We start from the raw sequence: 18,066 nt of genomic DNA, 5'->3' as shown, positions 1-18,066 counted from the left end.
AATGCAACCATTAGGATTATACCATGTTTTCTAAAGCGTTCATAGGAAATAATTTTCTATAATTGAAAGGAAGCCAGTAATCCTTCTCCAGTTCAACACATTTTAAGAAAAAGATACAAATGGAGTGCTTAGAACAAAACAAGCTGAAATTTCAAGGAAAAAAAAATTCAAATAACTAGGGAATTAAAAAACAAACAAAACGTCTGATATCCTATCTAATATTCCTTAGGAGGAACTATTCTAAATTAATTTCAGATAGTACTTGGAAGAACTGGTTATAGTTGGAATTGAATTCAATTTATTACTCAGTTAACTGAGATAAATTACTAGCTTGAATCAAAAGCCCAGGGACAGCATGTTCTGCCAACTAGAAATAAAACACTTTTTTGTTGTTGTTAATCCTCACCAGAGAATATTTTCTTCCATTGATTTTTAGAGAAAGAAACATCCATGTGAAAGAGACACATTGATTGGTTGCCTCCGGCACCCACCCTGGGGCAGGACTGAACCAGGTTTGTATCTTGGACTAGAAATCGAACCCAATACCCTTTGGTGCATGGGCTAATACTCTACCCACTGACCTACATTGTCCAGGGCAAAACTTAAGACTCTTAAAAAAAGAAATTAGAACAAAACTTTCCTAGCCTTGGCCAGTTTGGTTCAGTGGATAGAGAGTTGGCCTGTGGACTGAAGGATCCTGGATTTGATTCTGGTCAAGGGCACATGCCTGGGTTGTGGGCTTGATCTTAAGTGGAGGGTATACAGGAGGCAGCCAATAGATGATTCTTATCATTGATGTTTCTAACTCTCTCCTCCTTTCCTCTATGAAATCAAATATATATATATATATATATATATATATATATATATATATATATATATGGACCAACTCTCCTAAACCTTTAAGATAATTTTCACTGTGATTTTAGCCTAGTTGTCAGTTTCCAGATGAGTTGAGATTGACAGATTTCCAGCCTTTCTAGACTTATTTTTTCCTAATTCTCTCATGCCTTCTCATGAAATTAAATATTGAGAAATAGTTGAGTTTGTGTGTGTGTGGTTTGTGTGTGTGTGTAAAGTTAAGATTTGGAATATTGTGCCCTAACTGGTTTGGCTCAGTGGATAGAGTATTGGCCCAGGGACTGAAAGATCCCAGGTTCAATTTGGGTCGAGGACATGTTACCTTGGTTTCGGGCACGTCCCCAGTAGGTGTGCGGGAGGCGAATGATAAATGTTTCTCTCTCATCGATGTTTCTGACTCACTGTCCCTCTCCCTCTCAATGAAATATATATATATTTTTAAAAAAGATTTGAATCATTGCAAACAGATTTAACACAATAAGCTTAGATCTAAAATTATTTTTGTCCCTCTCCCATATTGGAAGCTCTTTTACCCCATTGAGAACAGCCTAAATACTTATAGGGACCTTACTTCTCTTAGGCAATATGTATTCACTATGCCAATTTCAGGTTTGTAATATGCTTTTCTTGGACCCAACCTTAGAACACCAAAGGCATAGTGGTCAACACAATAAAGTTAGTGAAAGTGTCTTCAGCACTGTCACAGGTGCTGAACTAGTGAACTGATTTCCAGCAAATATGTACTTTATCAGCATTTTCTTTCTCTACTAGTTCACACAGATGCCCACCCACCATTTATCTAAGCATTCACTACTTGAGTGCCTATTATGTGTTAGGCACTGAGTATCAAGGAGTACGTTAAAGGCTGTATACTCTCTGAGTTTATGATCTAGTTCAATTTGTTCTCCCTCTCTCTAACTCCTAAATACTGATACTAATTCCAACCATTATTGGTGCTATGGTCACCACAACATCAAGGCTGCAGGTTCCTTTGGAAACATCTGGTCTAGACATTTTCCTATCACTTGCAGATGATTTAAGCACAGAAGAATCCCATGAACTCATTGAAGAAGTATGCCATGGTGGAAAGAGTGGCTAGTGGCTTTAGAAACCAGGTGGCTGTGATGATCTGTATCCTGACATTCTCACTGATTGTGAGGCTGTGGGGTTATTCAGCTCCCTTAGTCTTGTGGTTTTGCTTTACTCGTGTGTAAAAGAGGTAATAACCCTTTTGCAAGGTTGTGTAGCATAGTGGCTAGAAGTTAAAAAAAAAAAAAAAATATATATATATATATATATATATATATATATATATTTATTTATTTTTTTTTTTCACAGAATCTGGTTGATGTATCATTGAAAATAGCTATTATACTTTAAAACATATGTTCATGTGAGAATTAAAGAGAAAGGACCCCAGCAAAAACTGTTTCCTATGGTTATGTGTTAATGATTACAGTAACTGCAAAAAACACTTAAGTGGAGGAGATAGGAGTATTATTTTTAGTTTCCCAATCAATCATACAATGACTCGGTGACTTTCATTAGGGACCTTCTTCCTTTGAATCTTTTTCTTCATCGGTAGAAAAAAAAGATCATGCCAAAGGTCTCCCGAGTTTTCAAGTATAAAGCAACTAATTATAAATACTACTTGTGGGCTATCTTTTAAATTTTACCCGAGCGTCCATTAGGCCAGCTTTTGAAAACTTGAATAATGTTTACTCACAACTGAAGTCAGATTTGTATGCCTGAAAAAGGTCATTTCCTGAAATCAAAGAGGGGGCTGACAGGTCCAAGTAAACTTTAACTTCATCCTTCCCTGGGAGGCCATGCAGGGGTCCTCAAACTTTTTAAAGTGGGGGCCAGATCACGGTCCCTCAGAGAGCTGGAGGGCCGGACTATATGAACTACTAATTCCTACTGTAACACCTTGGCTGAGCTCACTGCCCAAAAAACCTGGCGGGCAGGATCAGACTCCCCTGGGGGCTGCATGTGGCCCGCGGGCCGTAGTTTGAAGACCCCTGATTCACGTGACTACTGGACCCCGCACCTGCTCGGGCCAGGAGGGCCTCCGACTCATTCCACACCATTTTCGCCATTTCTCTGGACACCCAGTCCTCTCACCCACAGGCTGGATCTGTTTGCTCAGCTAGAAAGCCATGGCCCTTCACTCCGCCCCCGTCCCCAGCGTCCCGCCTCACGTGACGCACTGCTGACGAGCACGAGGACCCGCCCCCTTCTGCTGACGTACTGCCATCTGCGGCTGCGGATTGGTAGGCCGGGGGGAGCGGGGCGGGCCGCTCCGCAGGAAGGGACGCAACCGGAAGCGCTTTTAGCCTAGAAACTGTGGGTGCGGGTTTGGAAACTGGGCCTTGAGGTTGGGTGTTCTGAGCCGGTGCGAGCCTGGGTTCCAGTTCTCTGGATCCACAGGGGATTCGCTCGTTATGCCGCTTTGTCCCCTGTTATGAGCGTGGCAGCCCCCCCGCCCTCCAGGGATCTCCTGAGCGCCCCTCAGGGAGGCCCGGGGACGGGCGTGGCGGAGGCGAGGAGCCGAGGAGAACGGGTGCGCTTGGCGAAGCTGGGAGCTCCCTTCGCCCTCGGCGGGGCGGCGCGCCGTTCCTGGGCGCCTGTGGGTGGGCCTTGTCCAGAGGCTGCTCACTGTCACTCGGGAAGAGAAAACCATCGAGTTCAGCACTCCTCCGAGCAATCGGGGAAATGTCTTTTTTCCCTAAAGTAGCCCTGAGGCCTGAGGTTGAAAACTGTCTTAAAGAGGGCTTTGTGAATAAGGAGGTAGGTCAGAAAAACATGCTCACTGGGATCTGCAAACATTCCAGGGCGGTATTGACACCCCTTAGAGAAAAATGAAGCCTAAGAGGAAACAATGTTTTCACAGCCTTTGTTTCTACCTACTTGTCCTTCCGAATGCGAGAGTGCCAGTATCTTTCCTCGGGGATTTAATTCATACTTTCCGAGGGAAGAGGTGAAGGAGCCGTGCTTTAAACCCTCGGGAACGGGAGGGAAAGGAGTGGGGAGGGCGGATCCGTCCCCGGTGGTGGCTCTGCAGAGGAGCCAGCAAAGCCCACCCGGGGAACGCGTCCTGTTTGGAGATGCACGCGCGGTCCTGGAGCTCTGGCTCTGGCCCTCAGGGGGAAGAGATGCTGGAACTCCTCAATGTCACTGGTTGTGTTAGGTGATTTGCAGACCTTTACGTCTTTCTCCTTGCAATCTTTTTTTTTTCCCTCCTCTGAGGGTTCTCAGATCAGAGAACTGAGGGTCCAAAGAGTCCATGTAACTGAACCAAACTGACAGCTTTCAAATAACAGTCCTGAAATGCGAAGCGAAAGTTACAAATCCGAAGTACAGGTTTATAATCCTTCTAGGCAACTTCGTATTTTCCAAATCTTCGGTTTTCCATTTCAAATAAAGTCACTTCAATGTTACTCGTTTTTGAAATGTTACTGAAGCTATGACCTTTACGTATGATTTCTACACTTTAATTCCAAAGGTTATGTTAAGGGGCTGGACAGCGTGAAAAGAAAAAAATATCACCTCTTGATTTCAAAGGACTTAAACTATAAGAAACATATTAAGAGAAATGGAGGCATTCAGCATTTTTTTTTTCCTCAGCAATTTTTAAAATGGTCAACATTGGAGATGCAAATACCTTTTTTTTTTTTTTTAACACCACCTCTGCCTCAAACCCACTATGATTTTACAAAAACAGAATGTTTCTTTGTAAAAAAAAAAAAAAATCAAAAAAAAAAAATCAAAGGTAAAAGAATATTTAATTGAAAAAAATACAAAAAACTAAACCTTGAGGAAGTACTAATACTTTTAGGCTGGCAAATTTGTAAGCTGGCAAATGGTTTATGAAAAATCTGTGAGGCAGGATAAAATCAAAGATGGGGAAATATGTGTCTTGAAAAGCTTCAGTTAGTTACAAGGGAACTCAAACTTGGTTGTTTGAGTCTATAGTTTCATTTTTGACTTGTATCTTTGCTACCCAACTTCTTAATTTTTTAAAAGCTGATGCCATGTGGGATCTTTGGATGACAGTATCAGTGTTACTCAAAATCTGGTGTTTTAATAGACTAATAGCCAATTTGCTCTAGGATATGAAGTTAGCAAGAAAATAGCTTTACAGAAGTGATGTAACAGTTAATGGATTGTAAATAGAAATCCTGAATTTGTATGATGAACATAGCAGATATGAACATGTTCAAAATGTTAGTAATGCTTTGAAATTGAGGCAATATTTTTCTAAGCCTTTATGTCAGGCCTTTTCTTAGGTGTTTTTTTTGTTTTTTTGTTTTTTTGTGTTTTTTTTTTTAATCACCCTTAAACCTGAGAACCCTGTGAAGTAGTATTGGCATTCTTTTGAGTGTTATTAGCCTATAAATAATACAGCAAAATGAAATAGAACTGAATAATTGCTAAACATGTTCAAAAGTTAGAACAAATGTATATGGATATTATGCTTAATATTTTTAATTTGTATAGTGAAACTGAAACAAGAACTTGTTCTTTGCTTTTTCAGGTTGTATTGGCTTTCGGTAAACAAGAAGCAGAAAGGAAGTTTGAAACTCTGTTAAATCACCTGTCACACCCTCCATCATTCACAACTGTCCGAGTAAATACACATCTAGCCTCAGTGCAACATGTGAAAAATCTGTTATTTGATGAACTTCACAAGGTTTGTGCAAATTTTTTATGTCATATGTGCATAATTACATTTCTATAATCTATGTCATGTTGCTCCTCACTAAAATGCTATGAATGAGACAATACTGTTTTACAAATAAGGAAATTGAGGATCGTGAATGTTAAATTAGCTAAAGTTACAAAGTGAGTGGTGGTACTAGAACCCCTGAGCCACACTGGCCAGGTCCAATCCTATAAATGTCAAGGTTTGAGTAGATGACTATGTTATAAGGAGAACTAGCTGTGATATCTGAGTGTAAGACTTGAAGAAAAAGTAATGCATGTTTTAATTGTTGATAGTGTTCATTTCATTGAGAGTAATAACATTAGACATAGTGTAAGCAGTTCCTCTAAGCAACTAAATTATACTTTTATATAAGCATACATATATGCTTCCAGCCAGTAGAAAGGAAACTACTCTGAGGCCCCCTCAGAGATTTCCATAACTGAGGCAGATCCACATTCTTTTCTTTTCTTGCAGATTATTCCTGGAGCTAGATATTCTAGCCTCCCATTCTGATGGGCATACAAGATGTCCTGGGCTAGTATCCAGGATAAGGCAGACAGAATCACTCTGGGTGGCCTTGGAGTCCTTTCATAAAGGTTAAGACAGAGAAGGTTGGGTCCTAAGCATTAGGTAGGAAACTGGGAGTGGAGCAGTACTGATTGCCAGCAGGAAAGGGGACTTGGAGAAAGTTTTAGACTATAAATTTTCTTTTTCCTTTCATGTTCCAAAGCTCCCATGTGACCTAAAGAGATGTCTCGAATGGGCTAGGAGTAGGTGCTTTGTCCCTAAGTTTCTCTGGGCCACGTACTGAAATTTAATAATTTATGATTTAATTTAGTTGGTAAGGATGAGGAGAAACTGGAACTTTCAAACTTTGCTAGGAGGAATGTCAAATGGCTTGGCCTTTTTGGAAAACAATTTGGTGGTCACTTAAAAAGTTATGCATAAATTTACGGTACAACCCAAGAGTGGAATGAAAACATGTGTTCATACAAATGCTTAAACCATGACTATTCATAGCAGCAGCATTATTCATAAGATCTAAAAGATGAAAACTGTTCATATGCCTGTTCACTGATAGAGAAACAAAATGTGGTATATTCATACAGTGGAGTGGAGTACTAGTCAGCAATGAAGGTAATGAACTGATACATGCTTCAACAGTGATGAACCTCAGAAGCACCGCAATAAGTTAAAGAAGCCAGACACAAATATTATTTATATTGTTTGATTTCATTTATGTGAAATGTCTAGAAAAGACAAACTTATAGAGAAAGAAAAGTAGATTAGTGATTGCCTGGGATTGGAGCTAGGAACATGGATTGACTACAAATAGGCATAAGGAATCTTTGTGTGGTATTGGAAATTATCTAAAACTAAATTATGATGGTTGCACAATTCTTTAAATTTACTAAAAATCATTGAATTGTACATTTAAAAGGGGTGAATTTTATGGTATATAAATTAAACCTCTATAAGGATGTTTTTAAAAGGGCATGGGGCCTGGCCAGTGTTGCTAAGTGGTTGAGCACCGACTCGTGAACCAAGAGGTCACAAGTTTGATTCCCAGTCAAGGCACATGTCCAGGTTGTGGGCTCAATCCCTAGTGAGGTCATGCAGGAGGCAGCCGATATGTTTCTCTCTCATCAATGTTTCTATCTTTTTTCCTCTCTCTCTAAAATCAATAAAAAACACATTTTTTAAAAAAAAGGGCATGGCAAAAAAAAAAAAAAGAACAGAAAAAGAAGTAGGTGACATAATTGGTTTAAAAATAAGTTTATGTGTGTTGTTTCATGAAAGTTAAGTACATGTGTGTGGTTTTATGAAAGTTTTATTTTTGTATAATTTTAGTCTGACAAGGGAAGAATAATCTCAGCTTGAAAAGGATTGGTTTCTGTATAAAGTATTTCTCTAGTGTAAAACAGATAGTACTTCTAAAACAACAAAAACAAATGACAAAATTTAGTATCTTGCTTCTTGGAAAGATCAGCTTATTGTCCTCTGTATATTATAAGACTATCAAACAATGAGAAAGAGAAGGAAAGGGAGAGGTGACTGATAGAATGAGAAGGAGGTTATCCTTCAGATTTCTTAGTACCTATCAGTTAGATATGGTTAGTCTGAAATACCCTTTGCCTGGAAGAAGTAGAAATCAGGAGAGCTGTTGACTTGGTAAAAAAATGTAGTTAGATTTCTAAAATATGATCAATTTCTTTCTATTATCAACTTACTAATAGTTGATTTTAGAAGTTCTTTTCTAGATAGTATATGGTTACTGTGGGGCAATTCAAATACATATTGTTACTGTTCTTTCACGTAGTGTGTGAAAAGTAATGAGTTGATAATCTCTCTAGTCTGCATGGCAGAGACTTGTTCTCAAATATTTGCATGTTGCCCTTAGATGGAGTATGTAGTCCTTGTTATTCAATCCACTATTCTGCTCTTTTTTTTTTTTTTTTCTGCTGTCTTGAGTGCCCAGTCATCTTCTGACTGCAACAGTGATGTGTTGCTACATATTTAACAGCCCCTTTCTAGGAAAAGTAACACTTTGTGGTGTTTTGCTGACTTAAGTTGTGTAAATATTCCCACTGTGTCAATTTCTTTCTTTTTTAAAATTTTTATTTATTTCAGAGAGGAAAGAAAAGGGAGAGAGAGATAGAAACATCTATGATGAGAGAGAATCATTGATTAGCTGCCTTCTGCATACCCCCTACTGGGAATTAAGACTGCAACCTGGGCATATACCCTGACTGGAATTGAATCTAAGACCCTTCAGTCCGCAGGCTGATGCTCTACCCACTGAGCAAAACTGGCTAGGGATGTGGTCAGTTTCAAGCTACCAGCATGACCATGGAGTTGGTAAGAGATACACACAATTGACTGTGATGAGATTGTTTGAATTGGCATCAGCACCTGTACCAGTGGTCCTGAACCTATTTCCAGTTTTGACTGCCAAGTATGATAGAGCAGTGTTTTTCAACCTTTTTTGGGCAAAGGCACACTTGTTTCATGAAAAAAATCACGAGGCACACCACCATTAGAAAATGTTAAAAAATTTAACTCTGTGCCTACATTGACTATATATAAAGTAATTCTCTTGAATAGGAATCAAATAAACACAAAGAAAGTATTTTATAATTACTTTATTATGAAATATTAAGTAAACAAAATAGTGAAAAATTATAAAATTCTTGTCTTGTCTGCACCTACGGCACACCAGGCAACATCTCGGTTGAAAAACGCTGTGATAGAGGATACTGAAAACAATTTGCCAAAAAACATTCATTTCCCTCATCAAAATTGACATGGTATAGTGCCTTCTTTTTAAAAGTAAATCACTTAGGTAAACATAGTTTGTATTTTTGAAGCCAAACAGTAAGCAAAATTGAGTCTTATAAGGAAGTCTGACAGCATAGGGAATATGGTCAGTAATCCTATCTAATAAAGGGATAATATGCAAATTAACCATCATTCTGTCACAAATATGGAAGTGCCCATAGCCACAAGATGGCAGTGCCCAGTCCCCTCAGCTTCACCAGAGTTTCCCAGTCTTGGGGGTGTGGCCGCTGAGAGCAGGCAGCATGAGTGGTCTGGTGGAATGCTTGCTTCATCGCTGTGGTGACAAGGCAAGTGCTCCACCCCAACCTCGGAGGGCTTCTGGGCAGCAGGTGCAGAGCGGCCAGGCCCTGCAGAGAGCAGAGAACTATGTGGAGTGGGCCTAAACTATCAGGGCTTCTGGATTAGAGAGGGCTCCCCTGAGGGCTCCCAGATTGGAGAGGGTGCAGATCAGGCTGAGTGACCATCCCCTGTGCACGAATTTTGTGCGCCAGGCCTCTAGTGTTATAATAATTATCTATGGTGCCAGGTAGGTATTATACTTTTTGGAGGGCAGGGTGTCACTTTGAAAGGATATAATTGTCTAACATAATGGCATATACATGAAACAAATACAATATTGAATATTAACTGTAATTGGAAAAAAAGAAGTCGGGATACTCCAAAGTCAAATTATAGAGAGCACATAGTTGTTTTGAGGTCTAATTTTTATTGTGTCCCATGGAATAAAATTAAAGTATCCCTAACCATGTTTCATCCTCTGTTAGGTAATGATTCTGAAAAGCTTCATAAATTGAAATTTATCAAACATGTTGATTGCTTTATAATTTCTGTGTGTTTCCTTTTAACAGCAGTTTAATGGATTATCTGTTCCTATTCTTCAACATCCAGACCTTCAGGATGTCTTACTTATTCCTGTTATTGGACCTAGGTTTGTAATTATTTCATTTTCAAATTCTATTATTCTAAGTAAAAATTACCACAGGTTTTTTATTTACTGCTTGGTGACAATACTGAGTTCTCAATTAATAGTAACTTTATATAGGTAGGAATTCACAAATTTGTAAATGCTGACTTCCATACTCTATTTTAGAAAAAATTACATACCAAAGGTTTGTAATATTTTAATGTGAAAAATTACAAGATTTTCATCTGAAGAGTGAAAATCTTGGGAATCGAGCCCACAATCAAGGCATGTGCCCTGATAGGGAACCAAACCGTGACTTTCTGGTTTGATTCCCATTGAAGCTAAAGCACTGAGTCACTCTGACCGGACTCTGTTCTCTATACTGGCTCTCTGTACATTGGATTTCCTGTGCAGACACTCTTTGTGTTGGGGCATCCCAAGACAACTTAGGGATTGGTGATTGGTTGTAAGTCACAGGATTCAGCATGTAGTCATGCTCATGGGGAAGATTTATTACACAAAAGGATACAAAAACAAAATAGGCAAAAGGAAAAAGGTGTATGGGGAAAAGTCTAGAGGAAGCCAGCCACAAGCTTCTGAGAGTCCTCTCCCCATGGAGTTATCAGGATGTCCTTAATTTCTCCAGCACCCTGTGACATGTGTAGCATGGTTGTCTAGTAGGGAAGCACATTAGAGACTCAGTGCCCAAAGTTTTTATTGGTTGTTGGTCATGTAGGCACCCTCTGCCTAGCATGTACCAAAATTTTAGAATCCCAAAAAGCAGGTTGTTCACAATAAACTTCCTTGCTTGTATAAACAGCTTGGGAACAATATACCACTCTTACTATTAGGGAAAATTTTATATCAGCATCAGGAACTTTATCCCAGTAAAGTTTCCAGGTGCCATAAAAGGGCCAACCTTGTAAGGAGGCCTTTCTAAGAATAATCTCATGCCTGTTAACTCTTATGTCAGAGAAGGGACTGTTGTTTATTTCCTCAGCTCTGCAAGTTTACTTTTCTTTTTTTCTTTTTAAAACATAATTTTTTAAAAAAATATATTTTATTGATTTTGTACAGAGAGGAAGGGAAAGAGAGAGTTAGAAACATCGATGCGAGAGTCATCGATCAGCTGCCTCTTGCACACCCCCTACTGGGGATATGCCTGCAACCAAGGTACATGCCCTTGACCAGAATCGAACCCGGGACCCTTCAGTCCCCAAGCCGACGCTCTATCTATTGAGCCAAACCAGTCTCGGCTAAAACATAATTTTGTAATTTATTTCAGAGAGGAAGGGAGAGGGAGAGAGGTAGAAACATCATTGATGGGAGAGAATCATCAGTCAGCTGCCTCCTGCAGACCCCATGCTGGGGATCAAGCTGGCAACCGGGGTATGTGCCCTGACCTGGAATTGAACCATGGCTTCCTAGTTCAGGGTTGGATGCTCAACCACTGAGCCACCTCAGCCAGGCCCTCTTTCTGTTTTTATCTTGTTCTTATATCCCTTTTTTGAGTTTGTTTTTTTTTTCTTTCAGCATCTTTGAAAATATAGAGAAGTATTTGAAAAATTTCCCTATTTTGGTTGTACTTTTAAAAATATGCCTTTTACTTTATTTTTAAAAAATATATATTTTATTGATTTTATACGGAGAGGAAGAGAGAGAGAGATAGTTAGAAACATCGATGAGAGAGAATCATCGATCAGCTGCCTCTTGCACACCCCTTACTGGGGATGTGCCCACAACCAAGGTACATGCCTTTGACCGGAATCGAACCCGGGACCTTTCAGTCCCCAAGCTGATGCTCTATCCACTGAGCCAAACCGGTTTCGGCGCCTTTTACTTTTTTATTATTGCTTTGTTTTTGTTGTACTAGCTGTGCATGGACCTCATGTTGACTGAATACTTTTTGCTTCTCTCATTGAATGGAAACATTTACATTCATGTAGACACACCTAGTTTGCAATTTGCCTGAGGGTGATAAAGAATGAGATGAAGTTTGTGCCTGGACAACTAATCAGATCTGTTTTTTAGAAATATTTTCACCAAGTCCTCACTAGTGACACATCTCTAACCCTGATAAGCTGAGCTGATGAAGTCTGAGGCTCTCTGGGAAGGCTTTCTGCTTTTTTTGTTTGTTTGTTTGTTTGTTTTTGGTTTAAATTTTCTTTGTGCTTATTAGTAAACTTGGGTGTTGATTGCTATTTTCCTTCTCATCCTTCACCTACAGTTAGGCAGTTTATCCACGTTTGTTAGAGAAAACATTGTCTGCTTCTGCCTATTCTGACAGTTCAGTTCCTCTCAGCTTTATCTGCTGTGAATGATGCCTAAAAAGGCATTCTCAGTCTCGTGTTTTCTACATGAGCCACTAGTCCTGGTTTTTAGTAATAAATATGTGATTAGGCCCCAGGAGCTTTTTCTTGTCAGAACATTCATATCCAGTTGAGGAACTAGATTTTATTCAGATTTCACTGTGTTAAGAAATTATTCATTGGGATTTCTTAATTTTACTGCAAATGGAATTTTGTTCTCAGATTTTTTTTTGTTTCCTTTCCACCCGATCTGGCCTGCATAGTTTCTTTGAGAAATCAGCTGACAAACATATGGATGCTCCCTTGTAGGTAATTAACTGTTTTTCTCTTGCTGCTTTTAATATTCTTTCTTTGTCTTTTGCTTTTGGAATTTTAATTATGATGTGTCTTGGTGTGGTCCTCTTTGGATTCCTTTTTTTGGGGTTCTGTGTGCTTCTTGGTCTTGTAAGTTTGTTTCTTTCACCAGGTGGGGGAAGTTTTCAGTCATTATTTCTTCAAATAGATTTTTAGTATCTTGCTCTCTCCTTCTGGCACCCTCATAATTCGGATGTTGGTACGCTTGAAGTTGTCCCAGAGGCTTCTTACACTATATTCAACTTTTTGGATTCTTTTACCTTTTTGCTTTACTGGTTGAGTGTTTTTTACTTTTTTGTATTTCGAATCTTTGACTTGATTCTTGCATTCCTCTAGTCTGCTGTTGGATCTCTGTATAAAATTTTTTATTTCAGTAGGTGTATGTTTAATTTCTAGTTTGTTCTTTTTCATATCCTTGACAGTCTCATTAAATTTATCAGCCTTTTCTAGGAAATTCCTGGAAAACCTTATAACCGTGGTTTTGAACTCTAAATCCAGTCATTTGTTTTCCTCCATTTCTTTCGTTTGTGATTTGTTTCCTTGTCTCCTCATTTTGCACTGGTTCTCTGAGTTGGTAGGGTGGCTTTGTGTGCTATGTGTCCTATATGGTCCAATGGGTCAGCCTCCCAGTTACCTGAGGTGGACACTCTTGATGCACTCTTTGTGGACTGTGTGCACAGTCTTGTTGTAGTTAAGTTTTGATTATTGTTGTTACTGGGAGGAATTGACTTCCATGCTAATTGGCTGTGAGGACCCGCTGTGTCTATAATGGAAGAATTGCTGTGCTGGATACATTCTTATGGGGCAGGACTTGTTTCATTGGGGCTTTGGTGATCACTTAGTCTGCCTCTTGAATGTGACTCTTATGGGAGTAGTTGAAATCTGGTGTTGTCTCACATAGACCAGTAGATACACTATCTTCTGGATCTCCAATGGGGTGCAGTCAGCTACTATCTGAGGCCATCCTCAGTAAGAGCTATAGTGAGAACAATAGTTTTCTCCTTGCTTGGGGTTTGGAGCTTTTGGAGCTGTTGGACCAGAGCTGCAGTTAGTTTGATTAAGCTTTGACAGGGCAGGCAATTTATATGCAAAAACTACTGCTTGGACTTTTTGCTTATATGGGTGGGTTTGTAGATTTTGTGGGGCGGGATCTCAGGGAGTCACTAGGCTAGGGTGTGGCAAAAAGTGATGGCTGACAGTCAGCTGTCTCTGAGTTCCCACATTTCCAAGTTCCTGTATTCCATGCCCCAGTGCAGTAAACAATGTTTGCTGGGTGCACCTTTGCAAGAAAGTCATCCTCAGTTTCCAATCTGCTGGCCAACAGCCCAGCCTCTCCCTATAGGAGTTTGGGTACCCCCATATCTACCCAGAAACTGGATTTCAGAGTAATCGGGAGCTTGTCTCCCTTTGGGTTGAAAAAAAGCAGCACATCCAGTCGCCTGCCACCAGCCTGGTACGCGTGCCTCCATACCTCAGCTTTTTTAGCACTTGTGCACATCTCAGTGCTCTTTTCTCTTTTCTTCTAGTTGTAGGACTTCCACTCAGCCAGCTTTCCTGTGGTTATGGGTAATAGACATTTTGTCTTTTAGTTGTAGTTTTAAAATTGTGAGAGGCAGCAGTTTAGGTGTTTACCTATGCCGCCATCTTGGTTTCTCCAAGGTAAAAGGTTTAGGAAGAAGGGATTTAAGTTGATGCTGAAGTTTCTAGTTTATTTTAAGGCAGATAATGACACTTTGTTCAAGATTGGAAACATGGAAGGATGAAAAGTTTCGGAGTGTTGCCAAGGATTTGAAGAGCGAATTAGACAAAAATAACATTGTTTAGGACTTACTGAGTTTAAGTAACTGTGGAATACCTAGATATAACTACTTGCTCGCAATTAGAAATATCAGTTCAGGGTCTAGAAAGGTTAAGCATTAGAATACATGGATTATTTTTATAAGTGATTATTAAAATCATGGGATTGCTAAGGGATAGAATGCAAAGTGAGAAGAGATGACTGCATGTTTTGAGCTTGTGTCATGAACCTCATTAAGATATAAAGACCTAGCAATGAGAATGTGTGGTACCAGGAAGGGGTAATATAGAACTGAGAAGTTCAGTGAGATTTGATCATCTAGAGATGATGGAAAGAAGATGGGACACAATTCACCCAGCAAGGAGTTTTGACAACACATCTGAAGTGTTGCCAACCAGGGACACTCATTAGAGAATCAATGTTTGCTTATCTTGATACCTCCTGAACTTTGAAAAAAATCTTTCTGAGTTTTAGAAGTGATGCCTAGATTTTAGTGATCTAAAGAATAATTGGAGGTGAGAAATTAGAAAATATTTTTTTAAAATGAGCAATAAACAGCAGCCAGGCCGGGAGCGGCCAGGCCCGGAGTGGCCGGGCCCGGAGCAGCCGGGCCCAGAGCAGCCGGGTCGGGAGCAGCCAGGCCCGGAGCGGCCAGGCCCGGAGCAGCCGGGCCCAGAGCAGCCGGGTCGGGAGCAGCCAGGCCCAGAGCAACAGCCAGGCCGGGAGCGGCCAGGCCCAGAGTGGCCTGGCCCAGAGCAGCCGGGCCCAGAGCAGCAGCAACCAAGCCTGGAGCATCCAGGTCGGGAGTGGCCAGGCCCGGAGCAGCCGGGCCCAGAGCAGCAGGGTCGGGAGCAGCCAGGCCAGGAGCAGCCGGGCCCAGAGCAGCTGGGTCGGGAGCAGCCAGACCCAGAGCAACAGCAGCCAGGCCGGGAGCGGCAGTGGCCAGACCTGGAGCAGCTGGTTGTGGAGTGGACCAGAGCAACAGAGACAAGCCTGGAGCAGCCAGGCCCGGAACAGCTCACTCCTCGCCTGTCCCCACCCCAGGGCTGCCTCTCAGACATGGCTGGAAACTTTTGGGGGAACTTGAGGGTCTGCTGAATCAAGTGATGAAGGCTTAGATCTGGATGTGTTGAGTTAGTATAGCGTTGGGGTGTTGATCTGTGAGTGCCTTATGTGGGGTCTGGATGAGGTTGGTTGATCTATTTGGAAATGTCTTTTGTGTGAAGTGTATTCTTGGGCATGTGGAGGTATTATTGATTTGAGAAAATGCTAAGTAACTGATTTACTATCTGAAAAATTTTAAGTTCTGAAAGTTTAAGGTCTTTTGCCAAAAAGAGGTTTTAGAGCTAACACCTTAATTTTAATGGAGAAAGGGGAGGACAAGCCATTCCCACCCAGAACAGGTAATCCAATTCCAACCAGCAGCTATCTTTAAACAATGTGTTCATTTACATTTGAATGGCTATACCTTTGATAGCCTAAGGGCAAGTTTACATGTAAACAAGTTTGCTTCTCAATTCCCAGGGCAGAAAAAAACAAGGTTTAAAATTATTAGATTTTAAAATTTATTTTTAGAAGTGTAAAAGTTCATTAATTAAAAAACAACAACAACAAAAAGGAGATTGCAAAACCTGATGAACAATATTAGCTGTTGATTGTAGTAGAGTTGGCGATACGGGAGGGGAGTGGACTGACAGTTCTCCGGGAAAGGGGGAGTGGTGGATGCGGGAAGAGACTGAACATAAACTGTGCACCTATGGATGAGGACAATGGGGGGTGGGAAGGGGATGGAGGGTGGGGTGGGAACCTGGTGGAGGGGGGAAGAAATGAGGAACCTTTGTAATAATATGAACAATAAAGATTGATTTAAAAAAAATGGGCAATAAATAAAGATTAAGTTTGCTGTAATGTTAAAGATTTAATTTTAAATCTTGTTTAAAATACTAATAATCTATTTTGCAACATTCTATCACTTTAGACTTGTTTTAGAATCCCTTATATATTGTCTGTTTTAGTCTTTGAAGATGGACTTCCTCTTCTAATCTTGTTATGAAAACTGCAATGCTTGTTAAATAATTATGCAATTTTTGGTGGCACTTTATTGCCTTCTATCAGATGGATCTCTTTCTATTTTTTCATTTCTCAAATGCCTATCTTTTTTTTTTCTTTAAACAACTCTTTTCTCAATATTTATTCTAGTTTCAGATTTCTCTCTCTTTACTCATTAATGGCATTATTTTGGGACAATCAGTACTAAAGAGGTTACTTAGGCCGAAACCAGTTTAGCTCAATGGATAGAGCATTGGCTTGGGGACTGAAGGGACCCGGGTTTGATTCCGGTCAAGGGCATGTACCTTGGTTGCGGGCATATCCCCAGTAAGGGGTGTGCAAGAGGCAACTGATCGATGACTTTCTCTCATTGATGTTTCTAACTCTGTCTCTCCCTTCCTCTCTGTACAAAATCAATAAAATATATTTAAAAAATAAATAAATAAAGAGGTTACTTAGGATTTAGGTTGAAACATTAAAAAGATTTATACTTGTTGGAGATATATCACTGTGTTAAATTTCTCTTGTTTTATGCCCCTAGGAAGGACATAGTAAAACAACAATGTGAAGCCATTGTTGGAGCCCAATGTGGTAATGCCGTATTAAGAGGAGCCCATGTCTATGTTCCAGGAATTGTGTCAGCTTCAAAGTGTATGTATGAGGGTTTGTAAAAAAAAAAAAAATACAAAGGAGCATATGTCAAGAGACTTTATGTGGCTCACAAAGTCTGAAATTGATTTCTTACCTATGTAATTTGAATAGTCCTAGCTATAGCTGATGGGGTCCTCTCTACTGTTGTCAAGTTAATGGACTAGACAAATTTATAATAGGTTAGGTTCTTAAAACATTTTTTTGGAAGCAGAATACAATTGTTAATGTTACTGTTTTTTGTTTGTTTGTTTGTTTGTTTGTTTTAACTGAAAATAATTTAATGAAATGACTACAAAGCTAGATTTAATCAGCCATATAAATGAGTTCTGGACTCTTGAGTTTCAAAGAGTACATATACATATATAAATGGATATATGTGATTATTGTTAAAATCTGCTTTAATTGCGATATCGGGAAAACTTGGAAGAAATACTATCAGGGTTATGGGATCTAGAAAGACTCCTTTGAGGAATTTGAGTGTATGCTTTTAAGAATACTTTTGAAGGAAACTTAGAAATTTGAGGATGGAGTCAAAATATCAAGATTTACATGAAGTTTTTTAGGGAATATGAGGCTTGGGGAAAATCATTTAGATAGAAGATTGCTTTACCCCCAGGCCCGGCTGGTGTGGCTCTATGGTTGAGCTTCAACCATGAACCAGGAGGTCACAGTTCCATTCCTGGTTAGGGCACATGTCCAGGTTGTGGGCTTGATCCCCAGGAGGAGGCATGCAAGAGTCAGCCAATCGATGATTCTTTTTCATTATTGATTTTTGTATCTTTCTCCCTCTCCCTTCCTCTGTCTCTTAAATAAATAAAAACATTTAAAAACATAAGAGGAAGATAATTTTCCTTTTCTGCTTAAAGACTTCCAGTTGAGTTAGGATATTTTGAAGACCATTTCATTTCTTTGTTTTACTAGAAAAAAAATATTCAATTTAGATTTATTGTTATGGACATTTAAAAACAAAATGCCATTATTTTTTTTATTATAGATTATATTGAGTTGATGAGCCATTTTAGACTGCTAACATGCCACTGTTGGTGTCCTTAGAGTTTTTCAGTCTATCTTAAAGAATATTAACTTTTTCTGT

General features: G+C 39.7%; 1 protein-coding gene across 1 annotated transcript in view; it reads left to right on the top strand.

Moving 5' to 3' along the window:
* Positions 1–3,144: 3,144 nt before the first annotated feature.
* Positions 3,145–18,066, top strand: part of NSUN6 (NOP2/Sun RNA methyltransferase 6) — a 44,366-nt gene continuing 29,444 nt past the window's right edge. Inside the window, exons 1-4 of the mRNA XM_084868623.1 lie at positions 3,145–3,651; positions 5,399–5,554; positions 9,757–9,836; positions 16,864–16,973. Coding sequence (XP_084724749.1) covers positions 3,577–3,651; positions 5,399–5,554; positions 9,757–9,836; positions 16,864–16,973 — 421 coding nt within the window. The 5' untranslated portion in view covers positions 3,145–3,576. The remainder of the gene's footprint in view (positions 3,652–5,398; positions 5,555–9,756; positions 9,837–16,863; positions 16,974–18,066) is intronic.

The sequence above is a fragment of the Pipistrellus hanaki genome (assembly GCF_964339955.1).
Source record: "Pipistrellus hanaki genome assembly, chromosome: 1".
Lineage (NCBI taxonomy): Eukaryota > Metazoa > Chordata > Mammalia > Chiroptera > Vespertilionidae > Pipistrellus > Pipistrellus hanaki.
Note: the sequence above shows the minus strand (reverse complement) of the source record. Positions and strands in the feature narration are given on the sequence as shown.